This window comes from Mus pahari, chromosome 20 (assembly GCF_900095145.1).
Source record: "Mus pahari chromosome 20, PAHARI_EIJ_v1.1, whole genome shotgun sequence".
NCBI classification, from domain to species: Eukaryota; Metazoa; Chordata; class Mammalia; order Rodentia; family Muridae; genus Mus; species Mus pahari.
The window spans coordinates 18,075,676-18,096,595 of record NC_034609.1 but is presented as its reverse complement, the minus strand read 5'-3'; the positions used below and the strand labels follow the sequence as shown (position 1 = coordinate 18,096,595).

Sequence of the window (20,920 nt, the reverse complement as noted above, 5' to 3'; positions counted from 1 at the left end):
CCTCGCTCATCACTCCGTGTAGAAGCTCCTGGTCCTGAAAGCAGACTACCCAGCAGCGTTCTCTCTGCTTCTGGCTCATCCGCTGCTCCAGGCTGGTCACCTGAGTGCTCGGTTCTCAGTCCTTATTTCTGGCCAATGTCAAGGCTACCAGGGCCATTAGGTCCTCTTGTCACTACACCTCCCTGTGCACCTTTCTTTTCAGACTGCTCACCTGACCCCAGATCTCATGCATGCTCTATTGCCACAGCTTCCAGAGCCACTTCCCTCCTTGGCTGCTCTTTGATGATGTCACCCAAAGCCTGTCATCGGTGAATCTTACCGCATACCCTATCTAGCACAGTCTATCAATGTTTGCTTCCTGCTAGCAGAATGAAACCACACTCACTGGCTGCCATCCAGGCTCACCAAATCTGGCTTACCTGTACTTCCAACTTTCTCACCCTTGCCTACACTCTAACCACATTCCTCCCTCTGCCAGCCAAATCTTCTTTGGTCACTATCAGCCACTGTCAGGGCTGATTGGCTGCTTCAGCCACGGCCCCCTCCACGGTCACCTTTCAAACCATACCTAGGTATCAGGCACTGCAGTTTTCCCTACCTTAGAAGCCTCCTTTGACTATCTCAAGAAAATGAGGTCACCTCAAGGTGGCTAGAGGTTAAGCAGCTGCACAGCTGTACCACAGCAGGACAAAATATGACCCTCAAAGATAAAGAAATAAGACCACTCAAGACCACTGGGGCTAACACGCCTGATCAAGAGAACCACTAACTGTTCTTTGCCTCATTTTAATGGCATCTCCATATTATTAGCCTGGTAAAATTGACTGTTTGTACTGTGCAGGTGACATCTTGTCACATAGGGAGGACATATAAGGACAGAAAACAGGAGAAACCTGTCTGGGAAAAATCCCATCCCATTCTCTGTCCCTGCCCCATGCCAGTCAATTCAAGAATAATCCCCCTTCCATTATTCATCATGAGGTGAGGTATCCAACACTGGACAGCGCGATCTGACTCCCATCTTGAGTATGTGCCTCCGCCCTGTAAGAAAGGGTTCTCCCAGTTGCTCACTGGGTCCACCTGTATCTGAATTCTTTCTCTGACAGTGCCGGGAATCTAGTTCCCAGTCAGGTCCTGCTACCTTTGAAGCCTACCCAACCTTGACCACAGGTAACAGAAAGGCCATGCTCAAGAGCCTTCCCAAGAAGATGGCCGGTTTTCTCCACGCCTGATTAACAACCTTTAACCAATGCAACCCTTCCCATAAGACTACACACGGGCACTGCACACACTGGGCCATTTGAGGGTAAATTCCAGGCACTCTCCTTCTCTTAGAATGGGGAGAGGACGACTATAGTTCCATTCAAGAGACTTTTTGATGACCTACTATGCTCAGGGTTCAGTAGACATGGGCTCGCACAGTCCTTGGCAGGGAGCAGGTGTTCTCAGATGATGGCTGTTTTCATGCTCACAGTTCTACGGCCAGGAGGGTGAAGGAGACACTGCAGTCCTCACCAGCCACTGCACACCACTTACCCACACTGCCCCACAGGTACTTTCTGATCATCAGCCTTCTCCGAACAAGGCTCCCTTTGTGCCTCCTCCTGCACAGAGAATGCTGACTGGAACAAGTCAGAAGAGGCGGAGGTACCCTGCTCCCCCTTCTGCCTTCCATGTACCCTTGGTCTGTCTCCCACTTGAGAAGAACCTGTGATAGATACATTGCCAGCTTTCTGTTCTGCCTCTGGGGAGCAGCAGATGGGTGGCCTCTGCCAGGACCCTAGGCTGGCATAGACACTATGCCAGCCAGCCACTACCCCAGGCCCTGGAGTTACCATCCTGAGCTGAGGTAACTGCCCTGTGGAATGAGGATTTGTGCATAACATACTACATTTTACATGCAAAGCTATCTGACACATAATTTGTCAGACCTTGAGAAGGCCAGGATAGTGTTCGTCTGTGAGGCAGGGAAATGTGTATCAGTCAAGTCACCAGAGACTAAGCTCCCTACTCAGAGCAGCTGCTCCAAGGCCTCCAGCTGCTCCGAGGCCTCCAGCTGCTCCGAGGCCTCCAGCTGCTCCCTGGGTGGGGGTGGGGAGCAAAGTCCAGCTTTTGGAGAGAATTCTCAGGTTGTTTTCACACCTCTCTCACACAGTCCTCATTTTACTGAGTTTTCCACAGTATCTGTTTGTAGTTTAGCCTTGTAGTGGATGCAAATGTTTGCAAATAAAAGACTTTTATACACTTATTAGAGAACAGTCCTTGTTTCAGAATGCCCACTCTCTACAGGAAGGAGGGCCTCACACCTACCAGGAAAGGAAGAAAGCACACCCACTGGTGTGAAGAATGAGAGGCAACTCCAACAGTTGCTTCCTTCCTACAAGGTAAGGACAGCTCTCCTCAGTAGGGAGGATGGCACCTAGCAAAGTGGGTTTTGTTCAGTAAATATTTTTCTGATCAAGCCAACTGTCTGGGGCCAGGTACTTCCTCAGAGTTGTGCTGACTCAAAATATCTCCCACTCTTTCTCATCTACAGAACGTACTAAGAATGTTTGGATTTTGCTTATATTGGTGAGCTTACCCATCACACAAGTCCCTGCATTTGTCAGGGATTGGCGAAATGGCTTGGGGTGGTGGCCCCCTGGCCATTATCAGGAGGAGATAGCAGAGTCACAAAGGCCCCTCTTTACTGTGCCTACCTTCCTCTCCTTGTCACCATACTCCACGCCCAAAGTGTCCATGGCCCGGACAATGGCCGCCAGAGATTGGATGGTGTTGCTGTACACAACAGGCTTGTACTGCTTCACGTCTTCCCCAGAGAAGCCATCTTCATGGATGATCCTGGAGGAAAAGCCACAGATAACATGCGATGAGTGCAGTGTCCTCCCTTGACATGGACAACACAGAGTTTGGAGGCCCCAGCGCAAGCTCTGCGTTCACAGAGGAAGAATAGGAGAGCCTGGTCCTGTGGATATGAGGGACTACTGAGTTGCTCTACAGGTGCTGTAAAATATAAAAATCTAAACACCAAAACAAGATGAAAACCCATTTACCTGAGTTACTAACTATAGTATATAGTCTTCATAGTCTATGTTCAGGGAAAGGAACAAGGGGTTGAAGACACTTGAAAGCACCTGCAACAGGAGCAGCAAACACCAATAGCTCAGCCTATGCTCGCTCCTGGTGTCCTCAGAACAGGGCAGAGCCTTGACTTGCATTCGCACAGACGGCACTGCTGAAGGTCCCTGAAAGAACTGAGCAAGTGAAAGATACAATCTCAGCCTCTCAACCAAACCCCACCCACACCGCTCTTGTGGATCAAACCCAGGGTCAGATGGATAGACTTGCTAGGTGAGGACAGGTCTCCAAGGGGAGATGGTAGCCACACCCACAGCTCACTCACAGTGCTTTTAATGAAAGTAGGGTGATGCCTGGCTTAAATGAAGAACCAGCCTAGCCTGTACACATGTGTCAGATATACACCATGAGAAGAAAAGCCAGCCGTGGGCATTTCCATACTCATCCTTAGCTGGTCTTATGTAGTCATCCTGCTCTGCTGGATCTTAACAACTGACAGAGTCCACACAGGGGACATCACAGAGCAGCAGCAGTGTGACAGCCTCTGGTGGCCTTTGCTAGTACATGCTCATTGCTGACAAGGATTCAGGAAAGAGGAAATCACATACAAACTGTAAGACTAGTCTTAAGGGGCTGGAGAGATGGCTCAGCGGTTATGAGCACTGACTACTCTTCCAGAGGTCCTGAGTTCAACTCCCAGTAACCACATGGTGGCTCACAACCATCTGTAATGGGATCCGATGCCCTCTTTTGGTGTGTCTGAAGACAGCGACACTGTACTCATATATATTAAATTAATAAATCTTAAAAAAAGAGAATAGTCTTAAAATGGAAGTAAAGAAAAACAAGCACGTTTTAAGGACAACATCAGAAGTTCTCTGTGCCTTGACAGACTGTGAACTCTAATGGCCACATTTCCAGAACAGGAATTATTACCACATGCAACATACCTAGGCTTCAGCGTGAGAGCTGAGCCCTCTTTCTATGTCATCAAGGCCCCTGTCCAGCCTTCATCACCTGCTTTCTATCTAGAAGAGCACAGGCACATATCGTGAACACAGGTTTACTGGGATTCATTTCATATACTACACAGTCTGCTGGCCTAAAGCATGCAGCTCGATATTTATTTGCTTTAGTAAAGTCAAGAGATTGGGCAACCACAACTGCATTCTAACTGTGGAGCATCTTATCCCCTTCCCAAAGCAGCCCTGTACTCATCACCAGTTACTCTGCAGACTCCATTTCAATCCTAAACTACCACCAGTCTACACGATTTCTGAAAACTTGCATAGTTTAGACAGTCCACATACATAAGATTATACATTAGGAGTTTTTGTGACTGGTTCTTTCATTTAACAAGCCTTTCTAAGGGGCTGAAGAGACAGCCCAATGGTTAAGAGCATTAACTGTTCTTCTAGAGGTCCAGATTTCAGTTTCCAGCAACCACAGTTCATAGCCATCTGCAGTGAGCTGTGGTGCCCTCTTCTGATCTGGTATGTCTGAGGACAGTGAAGGTATACTCACATACACAAGATAAATAAAATCTTAAAAAAAACAAACAAAACAAAAAACAAGTCTTTTCAAGATATGTTCATGTTAAAGCATGCCTCATTAATTCATCCTTTTTTTATTGCTAAATAATATTCCTTTGTATGGGTGTACTACCATTGAGTTATTCAGTCATCAGTTGATTGACAGGCAATAACTTCTGCGGCAAAGTGAACATTAGTGCTGGCTGTGGGTCTTACTCTAAGTTTCTTTAAGAAGCAGAGCAGAATGACTCTGTAGACAGCTTGTGGGTTTGATTGGCACTAAGTCTGTTTTTTGTTTGTTTGTTTTGCTTTTTACAAAAGATTCTTTTTAATTTACAAGATTTGTTTTTCTGAGTGTTGGCCTACATGCATATAAGTGCACCACACATGAATCTCCTGCCCCTACAGGTCAGAAGACAGGGTCTGGAGCCACAGGCAATTGTGGGTGCAGAGAAGGGAACCTGGGTTCTCTTATTGGCCACTGAGCCATCTTTCCTGCTCCTCTTGATGGAGCAACGGACAAACAGTCCACAGGTTTGTGACCCTACAGAGTCCCCTTGGGAAACACTAGCACTCTGCATAAAGCTGGAGAAGTGGAGGGGACAGGGGGACACTGGCTGTGCAGGTGGCTTGTGGAATACAGGCACCGGCTGGCACAGCACAGGCCGGAGAAGCCAGGGACACCACAGGGGCTGGTGGGCCACAGGGATGAGGATCAGCATTTGAAGGTTAAGGCAGCTGGAGCAGGAAGGAAACGGCAGAGAGAGGGTTCTTGGCATCTTTGTGGAGTTCTTGAGGGTCTTTGGCTGAACAGATGAGACTCCACAGCTCAAAAGGAAGAATACCAGAGAGAGAATGTGCTCTAGGGGCCTTGGAAGCTGAACACTTGCCAGCATTTCCCCGAGCCAGGAGATGAACCTCTGAAAAGTCAGAGGGTGGTCCCTGGGGACTTTTGGAGCCTGCAGCAGGGACATCAGAGGCCACAGCAACTAGGTTAAGATAGCTCTCATGGCTCCCCAAGGGCCTCCTGATAATGCTAGAAAGAAAGTCTAAGAAAACTAGCTGCCTATAACTAACTTAACTACCCCAGAGAATAACAGAAGGAAGACAACAACCTTTAAATGGGCATGGCAAAATCTAGACACTCCACGGTGATGTACACGATACCACCTTCCAGGGGAGAAAAATCCTGGCTCTGCAGACAAGCAGGGAAGTGTGGCTCACAACCAAGAGAAGCGTCAGTTAACAGAAACAGACGTGGAAGAGACACAGATAACAGAACTGACACTGTATTGAAAAATAATAAATATTTCAAGACATCAAAGGCGATTGTGAGTACAATGCAGAGAGAGATGGAAGATACAGAAAATAAACAATAACTGCATTAAAAGTTGTCCTAGGTAAAATTATTGACAGATCAGATATGCAGGAGATTGTCCAAACTGAAGACAAAGCAACTAAAGTATTCAAATAGAGGCTGAAAGAGAAAGACCTAAAAACAGCGTATAATGCAAAAGTCCCAGGAATGCAAAGGATGGTGTGTGTGTGTGTGTGGATGCAGAGAGACGCAGCTGGAAAAATGTCACATGACTCAAAAGTAACTGACAACTGTAGAGAAGGCACTGGGCACTCTGACTTCATGAGCAGGTTCCTCAGGAGGCTGGCACTAAGTGGACCTGAGAGGTGGGCACTGGGGAGATTTGCTGGGGAAGTGTGATGGGCTTCCCCAGAAGCCAGGGCAGATACTGGGACTTCATTTCTGAACCCTGGTCCTGCCACTCACATCTGGGGATGCTCTCCAGACCCCAGCTTCTTGAATGTGGCTGTGAGCCCATAAGATCCTATAACTGAATATAGGAGCTATGGCAAATTGGATAATAGGAAAAGGTTTCTGAAGAAAGAGTGACTAAGAATTGAATTGAAAATTAAATGTGTAATGAACCTGAGATACCTCTGGTAGGGTTCACCCATCCCATGGGCTGCAACACCAGCTGAGTACACAATGAGAGCCTGTACACACTGCGCCTGCGATAAAGCCACACAACCCCAACAAATGTCACCGGAAACACCATGGTTCATAATATGACTACTGTGTGTCAGGAAATGTGTTTTTATTGTACATACAAAGTTTTCTACTCATGTAGTGTACAAAAACTTAATTTTCCTATCAACATTCCTCAACATGTACAGTAAAATTTATAATATATTATAAAATATATTAGTATCCTTTTGGTTTATTTTGCATTAGAATATTTAATTTTAAAAATTTCCATTTGAGATACTAACTTTGGCTCCATTAAAAAACAAATCATTATATTAGTTTTGGCTTGGCATCGGGACAGAGTTTCTAGACTTGCCCCTCATATACTTCTGCCCTCCTGCACTGCACTTATACTATATATACTATATATATGTGTTATATATAAAACACATATATTCTATATATACCGGTATACATTTATATTATGTGAAGCAGCATTCTCAACATTGATGATTCTGAAATCAAAACGCTGAACAGTGAGGACAGACTCCTGCGGTGTCAAATACAGCCAAGATCTAATTCTGTATGAATAAAGATAAACAAGCACATCCACCTCATTAATATCCAAATTTGTTTTAACCTTTAACAAATGGTAAAAATATATGTATACCAAACAGTTGTTTTAAAATAAACTTTTAAAATATTTTATCACCATTAAACTCTTGACTTGTTTACCTATACTATGTATACACACACCTGGGGTGATATAAAAATTTCTCTGGCAAAGAGGTTGCATGGGGAACATTTCCCACACTTCCCTACTGAGGTAGGAAGGCTAGGTTTTCATTAAATCCATTTAACAGAAGAAACTGAGGTTGGGATCTTAAGCCATTGACCCAGTCTCTCTCGGCAGATCAGCTAGAGCTAAGGCCAGAACCCAGGTGTCCAAGCTGACAGTCCTTCCCCCCACATCTGATCCATCCCCAGAACACACAGATTATTGCCTGTCGGTTGTCTGGGGTACCCCAAAAGAAAAAGGTAGAAACGATGTAATTTGAATCAAGGGTTCAACAGTCATGAGTCCTGCAACTTTTCACACTGGCAAATACTGGCTTAAACTGGGCTTCCAGGGTGAACGTTTTACAGCACCCCCAAGCAAAGAATACACCTAGTACAAGAATATGGGGTCCACACAAGGCAGCAGGGAAAGTGTCTGCAGTGCCAGGCTTGTCTTTCTCATGCCATCCTCCTCCTCTCCCTCTTTTGGAGTTCAGGCTGGCATCTTTGCGAATATTAAATAAGGTCCCTTTATCGTCTATCTCCTCATATCATTTCAGTGACAGCCAGGCTGCTCCCATACCGCCTCTGCTGTGGAGGGTCTAACCGTGCCATCCCTGGGAAATGACTTCACTAAGCAGTCTGGTTTCCTCATTAGCAAGTTGTTCTGAGAAACAAGATGGGTGTGGCTGAGCAAGCTAGACTGACGGGGGCAGGAGGACCAGGGATTCAAGGCCAGCCTGGACTATAAGAGACCCTGTTTCCAAAATACAAAAACAAAAAACCCAAGAGAAAAAGAAAGACCACAGGGAAGACACTCCAAATGGCAGCCAGTAGGAGTTGTGATCTCATTCTAAAGTCAACCTCCCGGTGCAGTTTCTCTCACTTCTGGCCCAGAAGCAGCCCTGACTGTGAGGGTTGCCACTTAATGCTAAATGTTCCACCTGCTGCATTGCTTCTAATCTGTAAAGCAGCCCCAGGCCTGAAAAAAATCACCAGTGCCTGCCTCTCTACAGAGAAGGTTAGGCCACTTTCTGGGGGGTCACACTGCTGGTGACTGGCATCTCTGGTCCTGTTTGTGACCTATGGGCAGAGGATAAGAGGCTGGGATGCTTTCCCAACCCCAGGCCCTCACCTCCAGGTTCCAGAGGCCCCAGTGTGCATACATATACATGGTATGCGTATGCATGTGCACACGACTGAAGTGCCTGCCTGATGTTCTGAGGGCCTGGAAAGGAAAGTGGGTTCCTGAGAGTTCTCAGGGGTATACCCCAGGGGAGTTCAGTCCCATGATGGCTCAGGCCTGGGTCCTGGAGGTAGCAAGATTAGGGTTTGGAAAGCAGAAGGAAGGCTCCACAAGGCTTGTAGCAACAGCCAGTAGTGCCATGTACTGCAGAAGCCTTTGATGGAACTGCTGAGTGAATGAACAGAATCAAGTCCCAGTGATGTCATGTGAGTCCCTAAAACCACCCATGCCTGATGTAAAAGCTATCCCGACCCCTCTGACTGATACAAGCCACAGCATTCCTTATTTTTTGCATAATCTAATGTGACCTGAGCTTCAGTCACTTATCCAAGTCATGATTAAAATGTTCTATATTTGATAACAATAATTTGAGATCACCTCTCGGCGTATTTGCTGGTTGACTCTTTTCTACCCTGGCTGTTGATACCTTGTTTCATCCACCTGTCCACTCCTTCCCAGAATTCCTGGCACAGGGACATTGAAGGTGGAAACATCACTCCTTGGGCTGTATGTACTTATATGTACAAGATATGTCCCACCAAGGAGCTTACAGGCAAGTCTGCTTGTGTGCCTTTGTGTATTGGGTGGGATCAAATGGAGGTCAAGTTATTTCTCAGTGTCCACCTAAATTCCAGGACCCTGAGGGGCTGTTCTGGGTCACCAAGCCAGAAGAGCCAGGGGAAGAAGGAGTTTAACCAGACAAGGTTGACTGCAGCCTGAGTATTCCACTGTGGACAAAAGCTGCCAGCCGAGTTCAGGCTCCTCACAACACTGCTAAGTGGGTGATCTTGAGGGACAGAGCAGTGACAGGGGCTGACCACAGCAGGTGACCAATTTCCAGGAAAAGGCAGTCAATAATGAGCCCTTGACCCCTTCCCCCAACCCCCCTTTGCTGCCTTGGAGATGCCTGGGAGGCCCAGACCTGACCCTCCTTGCTTTCAGCCCCTCTTCCAGGGCGGGGCTGCTTTTAGCTACAGGAAGACTGCTGGGCACAGATGCCTTATATGGTCACAGAACCACAGGCTTGGGAGCAGGAAGGGACCTCACACACTCATCTGGCCTGGCAGCCTTTCTTGAATCACAGGCCCCTTTTGAGACTGTGACAAATGTACCAGCACAGGTTTTTCCCTCCATGTGTGGAGGTTTTCGAGCACCTGATTGAAAGCTGTGATTAGCTCATTACTGGAGTTGGCTCCCCCCAACCCCCACCCCTCCCCCTCTGCTACAAGCTTGAATGATTTAGACTGGAGGGTGGGGGGTTGGGGGTGGTGGTGGTGCCAAGCACTAGCTGTTCGATGGGGTGATTTCCCATAACTGCTGGCTGTCAACTGTTCTCATTGTGTTGTGTTCAGGGCGCAGAGAGCAATGGCAGGAGCGACTGCTGATATGTTTAGTACACAGAGGTCGTCTTGTTACTATCCTCCAGAGGAAAAGGACGTGAGGCTGGCCCTAAGAGGGGGGTGCTTATGAGGTGCACCTTTGAGTCTATCTGTGAGGGTATCCCCTGGCAGGTCAGCTGAGGAGCTGGGGTCCTGTACCAAATAAGGAAAACAGATGCGCACCAGCAGAGTGTCACAGTGCCTCTGTTTCCTGATTGGCCACTGAGGACCAAGGCACTTCCCCAGCCCTGCCCTCAAGGAATAAAAGAAACCAAGTCTTCCTCCTTTAAAACTGTCTCTGGTCTGACACTGGTCACAGTAACTCACAGAGGTGATCCCTGGAGAATCCCCACCTGCCAGGAAGAAGACAAGAAAAGGGCCAAGAAACGCCAGTTGGAGAGGGGGATGGGCTGCAGTGGGGACTCTGCCTGTTTATCAAATGGACATCCTGGGAGAACATATAGGCTGAGTCATCTTAATGATACTCGGGTGTGTCTGAGCAGGAACACAACCTCAGCAGACATTTGTCAGGGAACAGTTTTGCTTCAGGGATACATGATTAACGGTTTCCAGTCACCATTGGCTTGATTGACCCAATCAACACTGTGACTGTAACTCTGGAGCCGTGGACCTACTAGGTGGCCAGGGACAATCCTGGCCTCATAGAACATAAGTGTAAGTAAACACTGAACAGGAAGCCCCTAGCACACAGGGGCTCCACTGAGCCCATTAAAACATTAAGATGAAAATACGACTAGGTATGGTGCAGTGGGTGTCCTGTGCAGCCACACTAATAAAACTGTAGGTGTAAGTTGGGGGAGTGGGCATGGATGCTGTGGAGGGGGAGGATGGAGAGGCTGGAGCAACAGAAAGGAACAGTCGTCACTTTCGGTGACTTGTTATTGTCTTCTTTCTGTTTGCTTCATGCTCAAAAAGTGTACATGGCATTATTGTTTAATTTTTTTAGAGATTGTTATTAATAATAATGATAATAATTATTAATATTATTGGCACATGGGGGGCACACGCACCACAGCACACATGCAGAGGTCAGAACAACTTAAGGGAGTCAGTCCTTCCTTCTACCCTTCTGGGTTCTAGGGACTGACTGAGTCCCTCCAGGCCTGTGCAGCAAGAGCCTGTACCCCAATGACCTCACTGACCTATAACACATTATTTTTAGTGGGAACAAGATACTTTATGTTTAACACCGTGACCTTGTTGAGGAGACAAGGTTAGAAGGGTAAAGCATTGTCAGCAGGGCTCTCCTGACCTGGTTTGTTTGGGCTCGGCTTGATATGAGGCCCTTCTGCACACTGCCAGGCCCACAGGGCCAGTTCCCTACCTTCTGGGGACTCAGGCTAGATGTCAAAATATAAGGCTGATGGCGAAAACATTTAGGAAATAGTGTAAAAAGTGGCATCTTCCAAGGGCAGAGGATAGGTGTAACTGTCAGCTACAAGAGCTGCCACGTAACAGCCACTGTCCTAACCCACAGAGAGCTATTTGCCTGCCTCCTTTGCAGCTAAGAGTGGCCACATGATCTCGTTCAGGCTGGTAAGATGGAGGGGAATGTTTAGATGTGTCTCTGACAAAAAGCATTTTACTTCTTGTCCCGAAACAAGTATCTCTGTGAATACTTTCCCCTATGTTTCCAGTTGGCCTTCTTCCCTGTTCCCACAGGGCTCCTCTCCTACAGACATTCCTGGCCTCCTGCCTTTGTATGTAGTGTAAGGAGTCAACATGAATCTGCAGAGACACTGTGGTCAGATTCGAAATCTCACCAGGATGGGAACGGAGGATCAAAGGGGCACAGGGAGCCCATCATGACTTGCTGAACTGACGTCTAAACCCTTATAAAGACAGTTCATGCTTTCACCACGATGCCCTCCGCCTGGGCCACAGAATGGGATCTGCTCCAAGGCCACATATGGGGAACTGTGACTTAGATAAATCCATGCCCATAGGGACCCAGTTGGCATGTGACAGAGCAGGGACAAAATCCTCAGAGGCCTTTTCTGTTGTGCCACAGGTCTCTGATGGCCCTGGAGCTGAGGATGATGGGAGATCCCAGTTGAGAAAAACATGGGCCCATCTGCAAAACAGAAAGACTCTCTCGCTTTGACAGGTCCAAGGCTCCAGGGCAGCAAGATGTTCTGTACTCACGTCCATTAGTTCATCCCCTACATTACTTTCATGGATTGCCTGAATCCCTACTGTGTGCCAGATAAGACATCAACATTGAGGATTCAAGAGTAAGCTAACAGGCCCAGTCCTTGCACTTAATCCAGTGGGAGGTAGAAGATGAACAGGAATTTCAGAACATAAGGGTAAGGAGAAAGAACAACCAGAAGGTTCATACCCTGGGTAAGGCCACTACCTGGTGCAGTGCTGACAGGATCTGGAACTGGCTAGGCTGGGAGTAGCACTCCGGATGTGCAGAGGTCGCTGGGTGTTGGAGGGATATATGCCAAATGCTCCAGGTAGGATCAGTTCATCACAAATTCTACCCGTAGTCTAGTTCAAACGTTCTTTGCTATGGAAGGACCCTGTGGACTCTCAGGAGGAATGTGTAAGAACAAGCTGACTCAGTGTGGGGAAACATCACAAACAGTGGGGCACAGCAGACGGGGCACACTCTCAGGGAGGAGGACTTGCTCCACCGAAGACCCCATCTGTCTTGTCCCTGTTGAGTGTCCCTACTGTGACTGGTTTTGGTTAGTGTACATACATACATGTGCTGCACATGTGTGTGTGGAGGTCAGAGGTCACAGGATGTCTTCTTCTATCCTTCTCCATCTTGGCTTTTTTTTTAAAATTTGAGACAGAGTCTCTTATAGAACCTGGAGCTTACCGATTAAGTTAGCTAGCTGGCTAGCTAAGGATCTGTCTACGTGTGTTTCCATCACATAGGCACTGGGATTATAGGCATGTGCCACTGTATGTGGGTAGCTGGGGTTTGAATTCCGATCCTCATGCTTGTGTGGCAAGCACTTTACTGAATGAACCATTTCTCCAGCCTTCATAAGACTATGTCATTGTATTTACTTTCTCTCAAGGACAGTGGGGTGGATCTAGCTTCAGGGACCACTGAGAGTAAGGACTAATGAGAGAAGCCAATCAGACCCCAGGGTACAATGTATGGGCAGGCAAAGGGGAAGGGTGAGCGCTAACAGCTTCTGGGAGCCCACAGAATTTCAACTCCTCTAGACTACAGCACTCATTCATTCTATAAACAAATACTGGCCCTGATGAGATGTGAAGACACCCTGACTGTACTAGGCACCAGCCATGTGGATACAGGCAAGTTACCAACTTTCTTGGGCCCAGGTCCCCCTTCTATAAAATGGGGACAAGGAACCTGCCTGTAATGGATGACAGCAATCTTAAATAACTTGTGGGGAGGGGCTGGCATGGCAAAGAGCAGGTAATTAGCTAAAGGCTGCAGACAAACAGGTACCAAAGCAAGGCTAAATCTCTAGTCTTGTCTCAGCTGCCATGAGACCCTTCCCATGCAGTGCTGTAGATCCTGGCCTCAGCTGAACGGTGTCCGGGAACTGGAGGATAACCCTTGTCTACAGTGGTAGGCCTGAAGACCAATGCCCAGGCAAAGGTTTGATGCCTGTGCTTTGCAAAGCAATTATGCCACAGCCTTGATTTCTGACTCTCAGCACCCAGCAAAACAGAGCCTGGAGACCCCGATAGAAGTCAGAGCTTCATTCTTCTCCAGGCACAAGAGCTAGTTCTCAACTGGCAGAACCAGGGACACCCCAAGATCACTGTCTTCTTCACTTCTCCACGGGGAGAGTCTTCCCTTCTCACTCAATGAGCTGTCTGAGTGTGCTAGCTCAAGTTCAGACAGCACCCAGGAGGCAATCGTGAACCTGGCAGACAATTCCCTTACCTTCAAAGGTCTCACAGTCTAAAAGAGGAACACATAAAAGAAGGAAGCACAGAAGCAAGCATGGTGGTGGAATATGCACAAAACAGGTGATCAATATTGGGTGGGGTGAATTAGGAGCCAGGAAGTTACATGAGAAGGTAAAGCTTGAATGAACAGGGAGGGACAATGTATAAGCGAAAGTTTCAGGCAAAGAACAGATAATGTAAACAGCATCCAGCAGGTAGGTACCCTGTGTGCTGGGGCAATGGATAAATGACAAAGAGTGGAGGGACAGGCCACAGATAGCAGTGGGGCCCAATCACCCATGGCTAACATGCTACATATACGTTGGCTTTTAACTACATGTAAAACATGCTCACCTACTAAAATAAATGTTCACCTGCACACCTCCCAAACCATCTAGACTCCCGCCAAGGTACTGCTCCAATAGCAGGGAACCTTTAAACAATAGCTCTCCTCCTCTTTCCCTGACTGCCACGGCTCTGACTGAAGGCCTGTTCTTGGAACACTTACGGATTCCAACCCACACAGCTGAGAGGAGAGAAGGAAGATAACTGCTTCCAACCACCCTGCCACAGGGAGGAGCCATGCCACAGGCTGGCACATGTCCACATGCATAGCCGCTCCCAAAATGGCATCCTACGGTGGCTTCATTTCACGATGAATGCCATGTTCACTTCAAAAAATTCCTCTTTCCTTTGAAACAGGGTCTTGCTTTGTAGCCTAGGCTGACCTCAACTTTGCGATTGTGCCCCAGCCTCTGGAGTGCCGACATATCAGGTAGATGCTGCCATGCTTGGCTGACAAGTGTTTCTTACATGGCCAGATGCTGGGTACAGACTTTAGGGTCACTGCCGAATATTGAGGTGTGTGTATGTGTGGGGTACACAGCATGGGCAACTCAACTCAGGCCATCCTGTCCAGGCTTCCTCATGTGCCTTGTGTCACTCTGGAGCCTTCACTGGCTGTACGGGGTCCATCATCTGAATGAACCATGAATTATCTATCCAACTCCATCGGTCACTGCAGCTTGTTCTGGGATGTGACCCCCTGCCACTTGCAGATCTAGTTGCCAGGGGGAGCTGACTGCCATGCTTCTTCCAGAGAAGCAAAAACAACAGAGCTTGTGTGGAGTTGGATGAATGCTGGTTGACCCCGTCCCCCTACCCCCAGGCTGGACTGTATGACGTCTGAGCACAAGTGGGACCCTTGGCAATTTTAGGAGGTGAGAGATCCAATTAAAACCTTCTTGGCTAAATGGTAAATCTGCATGAGATGAGATTAGAAAAATTATTTAAAAAAATTAAAAGGGCCTTTAGTAATTAATGTTATATAGAGAGCTTGACATGCTAACATCAGGATATTATAGAATGGAGTTCTAAGATAATAGTAGTAGGCAAATCAGTCCCCTAGGGGAGTGACTGGCACAAACAAGGGACATGTCCTGCTGACAGTGACTTGCAGAAATCTATTATAAAGATGCCATTTTTAATAAGATGCAACTCTAGCCAGAAGCAAAGATGTCAGCTGCCAGTTGTCACCAGACAGAGCCAGGGACAAGCCTGGGACTTGTTGTGACTCCAAGACAGTGCCTCTGCTGCCATCATTGGGAACCAACATAGATCTGCCCTTCCCCCATGCTCCAGGTGGCATAGGGATGTGGGTGAAGGGCAGTCCCGTTCATCCTCCTACTGGAGCTGCTGGTCTGCACCTAGGGGCTTGGTCTTGTGGTCGATATCTTAGATCTTGGACCCGAAGGCAGAAGACACTGGGGTTCTAAAGAATGGTCACAGACTGCAACAACCCCATGTGAAATAGACAGAATTCCTCAAAGGCTGGCGTCTCTAGACAGAGCCTGGAACTCTGGCTTGTGTGAAATCAAAGCTTTCTGGACCTCTTCTCTGCCTCCAGTCAGGACACCTCTGGCCTCCTCACAATCCTCCACTTCCAGTCACTGGCAACAAACATTCCATTGTCAGCAGTAGCTCCTAGCCTGACCCAGGAGACCTAAGGTCTAGTCCTGGCTCTGACATGGACCAGCTAACATAAACTGGACAACTCATGGGGGCTCGGGCTCATTTCCTCTGTGTACTACTGGTCTCTCAGGCCCGGTGCTGGTTTGAAATCCGGTTGTGACAACTTTCTGGGTTTGCCCTGTTTCTCAGACTGGTCCAACTCTATGTCATGTCTGTGTCTATGTTTTTGCCATGTGTGGCCTTTGAGGATGCGACTGCTCTGGAAATGTGGAGGTAAATGCAGGCAAATCTCACAGGGGATTCTTGTGGACCAAAGAATCTCTCTGCAACAGAGTTGTTTATATGGCTCTGCTCAAAGGTCACTTCCTCAGATCCCACTATTTCCCTCATCTCTCCCCTTCCTTATTTTCCTCCGTAACCATGCCCTCATCTGTATACCTATTATGGAAATACTATCTGTTGCCCGATATGCCACTATACATTCCACGAGGGGGGAGACACCCTCAGTCTTGCTCACTCACCACAGCTGCTGGCGGAATACTGAGTTTAACAGGCATGGACGTCAGCCTTTATGGTCTAAGGTGGTAATCCCACTTTCACCTGACTCCTTCCTGAAGGCAGTCCTTTTTTTTTTTTTTGAGCCAGGATGGATGAAGACCTAAGATGGTCGCCTTCCACTGTGTATCCCTGCTTGTCAATCTATCTCATCAAGACCCAAGCCCTGTTGCCCTCTTCTTGCTGCTGTGACCTAACCTGACTCTGCTCCCAGCTCCTGATCCTTGCAGGGTACCTTGCAGGGTCCTTGCAGGGTACCTCAGAGTCAGGACAGACAGACAGCGTTACTTGTAGGAATACCCAGGAACTCCACGATGAAATTATTCATTCTGTAGGAGATGACCAAGAGCTTTATGGACTCTGAGCCCTTTGAAATGAATGTTTCATATAAAGACAGGACTATCTTAAAGACAGAGCGAGCCTGTGAATGAGGCTAATTCACTCTTTGTTTTCACTGCCTATACCTAAGTAGGATTCTTTGCTTCCCACCTGCCCAGTCAGAGCATCCCCTGAATAGTCTTCAACTGCTGACAGAGTGGAGAACTTGCTTGGGCCATGATGTTTACAACCAGTGATACTACACATCACTGGAGAGATACACAGCCTTTTAGCCTGTCTCATGGAAAGTGCCCAAGTGAGGCTGAGTTTTTGCTCACCCGGCCCTCCCATCCTGTCTGTATATGCTTCATCAGTGTGTAGTCCCTGCTCAGGAGCCCTGGATAAATTCTCTTGCACCACAGACTAGAGGGATGAGCCTGTGGAAGCCCGCTGACCTCACTGACAAGGCTCTTTATAAACTCACACTATCAAATGCCTTTTTAGACAAATGAAAATGTTGAATGAGACCAGTGGAATGGTCGATTCGAAGGCTATGGGGCGTCTCTGACTTCTGCACTCCTACCTAACTGGAGTGTGGTGGTGGGTGACTCACCACGGAAGATACCCATGAGTGATCTCAAGCATTGTAAATGACAGCGAGGGCTTCAGAGGACATCTGTTGCTCTGTCTTGCTTAGCTTCTCTTCTTCCCTTGAATCTCAATAGGAAAAGAACTGTGGTCCTGTCGTCCCTCATGCTCCGAGGACTCACTTTGCTCCTAGCTTAAGTGCCAAGGGTGAGTCCTTCTCACTTTGTTGGTCAGTCAGTCCAGCACACACTGGGATCCAGACATGCCTGAGGCTAATACAGCTTCAGCCACTCGGTTCTATAAGCCAACATGTTTTAGACATGTGGGGGTGGCTTTCAGTTATTAGTAATCAGGATTACTTTTTGCCATTTTCTAGTATGTGTAGGTGTGGTATGCATGTATACATGTATGTGTATGCATGCTTTGCTTGTGTGAGTGTACACATGGAGGGCCAAGGTTGATATTGGTAATCATCCTTAATAGCTATTCCATCTTAGTAATTGAGACAGAATCAAACATAGAGTTCACCAAGATGGATAGTCTCCTTAGATACTCTGTTCTGGAGATCCCCTGGTTCTGCCTTCCCAGGTCTTCATGCCTACCTCGGAGTCAAAACTCTGGTACTCATACTTACATCATGGCTTAATGAGGGTTTAATTGCTGTGAAGAGATACCACAGCCATGGCAATGCTTATAAGGAAAACATTTAATTCAGCCTGGCTTACAATTAAAGGTTTAGTCCATTATCAGCATGCTGGGCAGCATGGTGGCATACATCAAGACATGGTGCTAGAGAAGCAGCTAACAGTTCCACATCTGGATCTATAGGCAGGAGGAAGAGAGTAGATACTGGGCCTGGCTTGAGCTTTTGAAAGCCCAAAGCTCATCTTCCAGTAACACACTTCCCTTGACAAGGCTATACCTACTCCAATAAGACCACACCTAATAGTCCCACTCCCTGATGACCAAGCATTCAAATCTATGAGCCTATAGGGGCTATTCCTATTCAAAACAGCACGTTCTACTCTCTGATCCCCATTGGCTTGTAGCCATTTCATAATGTAAAAATGCATCCAGTACAACTTCAAAGGTCTCCACAGTCTGTAACAGTCTCAAGACTCTTCAAAGTCCAAAGTCCAAAGTCTCTTCTGAGACTCAGGATAATCTCTTAACTTTAACCCCCTGTAAAATCAAAAGCAAAAGGCAAACCACACACTTCCACCACACAATGGCACAGAATTCTAAAATGGAGGTAGGGAACACAGTGAGGAAATACTGTACTGAAGCATGACCCAAACCCAGCTGAACAGACCCCCAACTCTGCATCTCATGTGTGGTATCAAAGCCCTCTTCAGATCTCCAACTCCTTTCAGTTTTGTTGACTGCAACTCACTTTTCTCTCTTGGGCTGGATCCGCTCCCGGTTAGCAGCTTTCCTCAGTAGGTATCCCACGACTTTGGCATCTCCAACATCTAGAGGTTACCAGTGAAATCCAGGCTTCACCTTCATAGCTTCAACACGATGTTCTCTTTGGGCCTTCATGCAGGGACAACCCCAACGTATGCCTGGCCTCAATGGCTTTCCTTATTTGTAGAGGGAGGTTCTGCAACTCCTTTCTCGTATCCTTGACTTTAAAGCCAGAACTGCTTCCAAGTTCTCCTGCTTGCTAGAGCTGGAACACAGCCTCCTCAAATACATCTTCACCAGCTTTCTGTTCTCCATGGCTCCCTTTATTGACTGAGTTTGGCTGTCCTGAAACTAGCTCCATAGACTAGCTCGCCTTAAACTCAGAAATCCACCTGCCTCTGCCTTCTGAGTGCTGAGATTAAAGGCATGCACCACCACACCTAAGCTTTCCTTTAATTCCTGTTCACAAGTTGGAAGCTTAGCTGAGAGAGGTCTTGCTTTAAGGTCTCCACTCCTTTTATTCCACTTAGCATCAGGCGTTTCTTTAATCTCTGCGAGCACTGGGCTTAGCACTATTACAGTTACTGGTGCTCCTTTTCTTCTTAAACTGTAGATTTTGTATTTTCCCTTGCCCAGCTCGCTCCTTTCCATTGTAAATGTCCGTAATCATGGCCACTAATAACCAAGCAACACAGTCAATATTAGGCTATCTGGAAATCTCCTCTTCCAAAGCCGTTAATCCATAACTCTTCAATTTAGCCCTAGGCAGATATTTTTGGACAGGGGCAGAAAGCAGCCACATTCTTTGTCAAAATATCACAAAAATGGTCTCTAGGCCACATGCTAATATTCTCCTCCTCTAGAACATCTTGAGCTGGGCCTTCATAGTTCAACTTGCCCTCAGCATCACTGTCTTCCATAAAGCCCCACTTAAAGCATTAAATTATCTCCTACTCCAAAGTCCTAAAGTTCACATTCCTCCAAACAAAAGCATGGTCCAACCTATCACAGCCATACTCCAGTCCCTGGGACCAATTTCTGTCTCTTCTTGCTGTGAATAGATACCATGACCATGAGAACTCATATAAAGGAAAACATATTTTTTAAAACATTTTACTAACTCTGTGAATTTCACATCATGTACCCCACTCCCACTCATCTTCCTGCTCCCTTTGTATCTGCCTTCCACCCTTGCAAATAAAATAGTATAGAATAATAAAATAAAAACCCTTGTTATGGAAGCTGTAGTGTGTCATAGTGTGTCATGCAGTCCATACATCTTTATTTGTGAATGCTCACTGCAATGAGTCATTGGTCTGTTTGCGACTTCTGATCCCTGCTACTCTGTCAACGCTGGATCCTGATAGGGACTCCTTTCAGATACCCTGTTTTTGACCTGTGTCATGGAGATCCTGCGCTTTGGATCTGTACAACTAGCCTTTTACACACTCCAGGAGATCACAGTTGGGAGAGATGCTGGGGTTGGGCTAACTCAAAGCCCTAAATAGGGGCCTGGAAGGGAGCCGGGTAGCCTGATAGCTCTTCTGCACCCATACCAGCAGGGCAAGCTCTCCAGTACTGCCGAGAGAGCTCACTCAGTGCTATAGTTGCCAAGGGACATGGTCATTTTTCCTGCTCTCAAGAGCTTAGGGCTGGCCCATTGCCTTTGTCACCAGGGCCAGTTCTACTGTGCTGCCCAGGTGAAATACAGGGCCTACTCTGCAAAATGCTGCAGCCAGTGAGGGGCAGGGCCAGCTCTCTTGCTCTCCTGACCTCAAGGCCAGCTCACTTGTCTGCCACGGGTGAGAGAGAGGGAGGAATACATTTCACTGGTGCTAGCTCACAGTTCAGAGCTAGTTCCTTATTGTAATGATGAGAAGCACGATGGGACACAGGCAGACATGGTGCTGGAGAAGAAGCTGAGGGTTCTACATTTGGATCTGTAGGCAGCAAGAAAAGAGGAGACACTGGGCCTGGCTTGAGCTTTCGGAACTTCGATTCCCACCCCCGTGGCATGCTTTCTCCAGTGAGGCCACACCCACTCCAACAAGACCACACTTCCTAATAGTGACACTTGCTGGTGGCCAAGTATTCAAATCTATGAACCTATGGGAGCCATTCCTATTCAAACCACCATACACAGCAAGCACTCTAACAACTAAGCCATCCCTCTGGTTAG

General features: G+C 47.3%; 1 protein-coding gene across 4 annotated transcripts in view; it reads right to left on the bottom strand.

The window, feature by feature from the left end:
• The window catches only part of Gnao1 (G protein subunit alpha o1), a 156,894-nt gene that overhangs the window by 68,891 nt on the left and 67,083 nt on the right, over positions 1–20,920 (bottom strand). For all 4 annotated transcript variants that reach the window (XM_021220872.2, XM_029532350.1, XM_029532348.1 and 1 more), the window contains exon 3: positions 2,700–2,841. In XM_021220872.2, the coding sequence (XP_021076531.1) occupies positions 2,700–2,841 (142 nt within the window). The remainder of the gene's footprint in view (positions 1–2,699; positions 2,842–20,920) is intronic.